The 4,107-nt window shown below is 40.1% G+C and overlaps 1 protein-coding gene across 2 annotated transcripts in view; it reads right to left on the bottom strand.

Annotated features, from left to right (window-relative positions):
* The window catches only part of LOC101853688, a gene marked incomplete at its 3' end in the record, with an annotated part of 99,749 nt that overhangs the window by 5,206 nt on the left and 90,436 nt on the right, over window positions 1-4,107 (bottom strand). For both annotated transcript variants that reach the window (XM_013080911.1, XM_013080912.2), the window contains 1 exon segment: window positions 1,044-1,224. In XM_013080911.1, the coding sequence (XP_012936365.1) occupies window positions 1,044-1,224 (181 nt within the window).

The following is a 4,107-nucleotide window of genomic DNA, read 5'->3' on the forward strand; positions in this document are numbered from 1 at the left end:
GGTAGGAAAGAAAGTTTATTGTCGAAGATTATGCCCAGGAAAGGAGCTTGTTTTTTAACAGGAATTTTCTCTCCAAACAAATATAAATCTGGTTGTCGTACAAACTTGTGCGACAGACAAAAATGTACCAAGTTTGTTTTTATTGTAGAAAGTTTAAACCCGTGCCCGTTTGCCCAAGTTTCCAGTTTATGCAGTTGAAGCTGAAGCTGACGTTTAATGTGATCCATTTTGGATTTGGATTTATAGCAGATCAGGAAATCGTCAACGTAAAGTGAGCAGTCAATATTGTTTTGAAGGGTTTTTGTGATGGAATTGATTTTAATTTCGAAGAGAATCGGTGAAAAGATGCTTCCCTGGTGGACGCCTTCTTCTTGGGTGTATACTTTTTTAAAAATAACTCCACCATTTTTTATCCCATCTTCATGAAATTTTCACAGAATGAAGAGAAGATATAATACATAAATGTTGTCTGTTGAATTTTTGAGATGTGGAATAGAATTTTGTTGGTGGTGTCTGTAGTCTGGATTTTCTAGGATTTTTGTTGTTGCAATCTTGAACGCTGCCTCAGGAGAAAAAAAATGTATCTGATTCATTTTGGCAAAAATCAACAAACAAATTGTTAGGTCTAATGTTTCCTAACATGCCTGCAAATAAACAATCAGTTTCCTTTAAAAAAAATAAGTGCTATATTCATTACGTAAGACTTGTCTTCAAAATCCAATATGGCCGCCGTATCCATAGAATCAAACTTTTTTCTCAAATTTGATTGTTGCTAGTTGTTTCTATAATTTTGTTTTAATTTTGACGTATATTCCCCCCTCCACCCGCCCAACAAAAGGAGCCTAACCGCTGCGTCATCGACGTGGGTGCGAGACAATCAATTTCATATCCGATTTCTCCATCAAACCAACCGTTAAGACTGTGTTAACCTGAGAGAATCTACCTTTCCCAAATAAGTTTCTTTACCGCTGAAGATGAGTTTACAAAATCCTCGCCACGTTATTTAATTTTGATTGCACAAAATATCGTGCAACAACACTCACTTTCCAAAGACTTCATATCCATCGGTAATTCAAAACGACTCGACTGCAGAGAAAGAACCATACGATCGTTTAGATAGGAAGGAATCACAGGAGCCTTGAACATAGTCTCTTCCCGCACAGTTGATGCAGTTAAGTCTCCGAAGTCATAGAAACTGGCAGTCTTCTGGTCGCTTGTATCAATCTGAGGATGGAGAAATAAAAAGACTTTAAAAAAAATGTTTATCCTCTCATCCATATTGCATCACAGTGGTGTGCTGACGACAGGTGTCATTTACGTGCTGCGTTGGTGCCTGGCTATGAAATATTGATAGTGGAAGACTAATAAATCGTTAATGGTGGCCTTTGAAGTCAGGTCTCCACTCTTGACGAGGACGACTGCTTTGATGTGACCATTTTTGACTCTCTACTCCTCGTTTTTTTTACGTCCATATCCACTCTGTGGCATGGACATTTGGTGGCTTCGCCTTCATATAGTTAGGAGACCCCAGATTAAGCCCTATGAAGGAATTTTTCTTGCGAGTACCTCGCTCGCTCTGCTTGCACGTGTATCTCCCTCAGCCTTTGTTGGACCTGGTAGGCAGGGTCAAAGCGTGCCTCCAAAATGATCTGAGTTGTCTTGATTTAGTTTTCTCCTTTTAAATTTAAAAACTTATTGGGAGGGGGGAGGGCATTTAAAGTTGCACATTCAAAATTATACCCACCAGGTTTAGGGTGTGTGTGTCAGTTAACATCTTTTAGATGCTGGTACTGTTTATCAACAGTTTAGGAAAATAATTTAACTTTTTTTTTTTATTTGACTGAAAATTGGGAAGAAGAAACAGGGTAGGAAAATGTAAATGTTGAAAAGAAACTAAAATTGGGTTGTACGGGGGAAGAATAGCTGGAACGTAACAAAAAGCCAAGCTTGTGTTTTGATTTTTTTTAAAAGTGAAATGTTCTATCTCAATCGTTTGTAAACATCAGTTACTACTACTGTGCTAGTCAGGGGGGGTGGGGTATAAGCATTAAATTTTAAGTAACAAAGGAAACCTTAGAAGCTTTGAGACTTAAGTAACAAGGAAAATCTCAGAAGCATTGAGCTTTAGATTTAAACTTCAAATGGCAGTGATCTTGGCTATACGATAACCACTGGTGCTCCGACACTGACAGAACAACATAGATATAATTTCAACAAAAGGGGTACCACTGACCTAGAGTTATTTGTTAATCAGGGAATATAAAAACCCACTAAACTGGATGTTCCGCCGCTAAAAACACTTATATGGTGTTTAGAACGGAATAAAACTACTATCATAACGCCGACTGATAACTTGGTGGTAGTTGTAGGCTACAGGTTTGAACACTCCTATCAACAGTTTTAGGTCATATTAGTGGTGCAAACTCAAATTTAACGTCCATCTCCGATAGTAGGTGTAGAGCCTCTAAAACTCTCATTATAATTTAATTCCAAGAACATTGAGTTTTCGAACCAATGCCGTCCTGTATGATATCAATTAAGCTGACGGCATGCATGGAAATATATTAGGCCTATTAGCAGTAGCAGTAGCAGTAGCAGTAGCAGTAGCAGTAGCAGTAGCAGTAGCAGTAGCAGTAGCAGTAGCAGTAGTAGCAGTAGCAGTAGCAGTAGCAGTAGCAGTAGTAGTAGAAGTAGTAGTAGTAGTAGTAGTAGTAGTAGTAGTAGTAGTAGTAGTAGTAGTAGTAAAAACACCCGTTCTACGAACGGAGTAATAATGAAGAAGTATTAGGAAAGTTAAGAAGAGGAAAAAGACTGAAAACAGGAAAGAAACAAAACGCAAATATTTTACCTTGAATTTATCCATGTAGCACCCCCTCTTGACTACCTCTAGGGGTAAGACTTCTTCCCCCTCTTCGAAAGCGTGACTTTTTCTCCTTAAGTTCCAGCTCAATCACTTTTTAAAAAAGAGTTAGGCCTACATGCCAATTGTTGCTTCCTAGAAAAACCTAATCTAGATTCTAGATCTAGCCTAGATCTAGAATTATTATAAAGGCATAGGTCAATACATCGAGCATGGCAATGGAGGTCAAGGCAATAACAGAGGCGCTGGAATGGATCAGTATGGAAGCGTATACACATGCCCTGTTCGTCACAGATTCAATGAGCACCCAAGAAAAAATCAGTAGTGGGTGGCTCTACAGTGACTGGAGAGCTTCCATTGCTAATAGCCACCTCCTAAGGATTACATGGGTGTTCTGCCCTGGTCACGCCGGAGTGCATGGAAATGAGCGTGCTGACGAACTTGCCGGCAAAGCAGCACCCAATGGCCGAATCATGCTCGACCCACCAGTGGTGATCGCCAGATGCAAGGAGAGCCTTCACGATCAAGAGGAGACAGACTCCCACACACTCAGCACAATAAATGAAAAGTGTGTGCGGGGCACAGCGAAAAAAAGTTTGCTCCGAGGAGTGGTCAGGCGTGTCTCAAACCAGCTCCTCGTGGAGACAAATAGCAGGAAGACCCTGAGGTGGACGCTGGAAAGGAGAGATGAGCAGCTATGGACATGTGCCGCCTGCTATGATTCTAGATCTGGATCCAAGTAAATCCAAGTAAATAGGCCAATAATTGAAAGAAGGAGCCTAGGCCTATAGATATATCTAAGTTTAGAAATTCACATTTTTAACAGATGGCCTAGTTTCTAGATCTATTCACAGCAGGAAAAATCCACCTTCAAGAATACTTTCATTTTTTTAAATCTCGATATAAGATTCACATATAGATTTAGATCTAGCCTAGATCTAGATTTTAGAATCCAATGCACAGCAAGAAAAATCCACTTTCAATATTCAAAAGGTTATCGAAATATCACAGATCTAGGTTCTACTTTCATTTCATGGTTCTTCTTGATTCTAGATCTCATCTAGACATTGTGCAGAAAATACACTCATCCTTCGGAGTGCGCGCTAAATCCAATTGGCTGAATGAATACATGAAGTAGGCCTACGGTTGGCTACTCTTGGCGCTTTCCTCGACACCCTCGCTGTGACTCTCACTACCCTCACCCTGCCTTGCTTTCTGGCCTCCCCTATCTCTTCCTTTCTCCCCCC

This window comes from Aplysia californica, unplaced genomic scaffold, assembly GCF_000002075.1.
Source record: "Aplysia californica isolate F4 #8 unplaced genomic scaffold, AplCal3.0 scaffold00105, whole genome shotgun sequence".
In the NCBI taxonomy this organism is placed as follows: Eukaryota; Metazoa; Mollusca; class Gastropoda; order Aplysiida; family Aplysiidae; genus Aplysia; species Aplysia californica.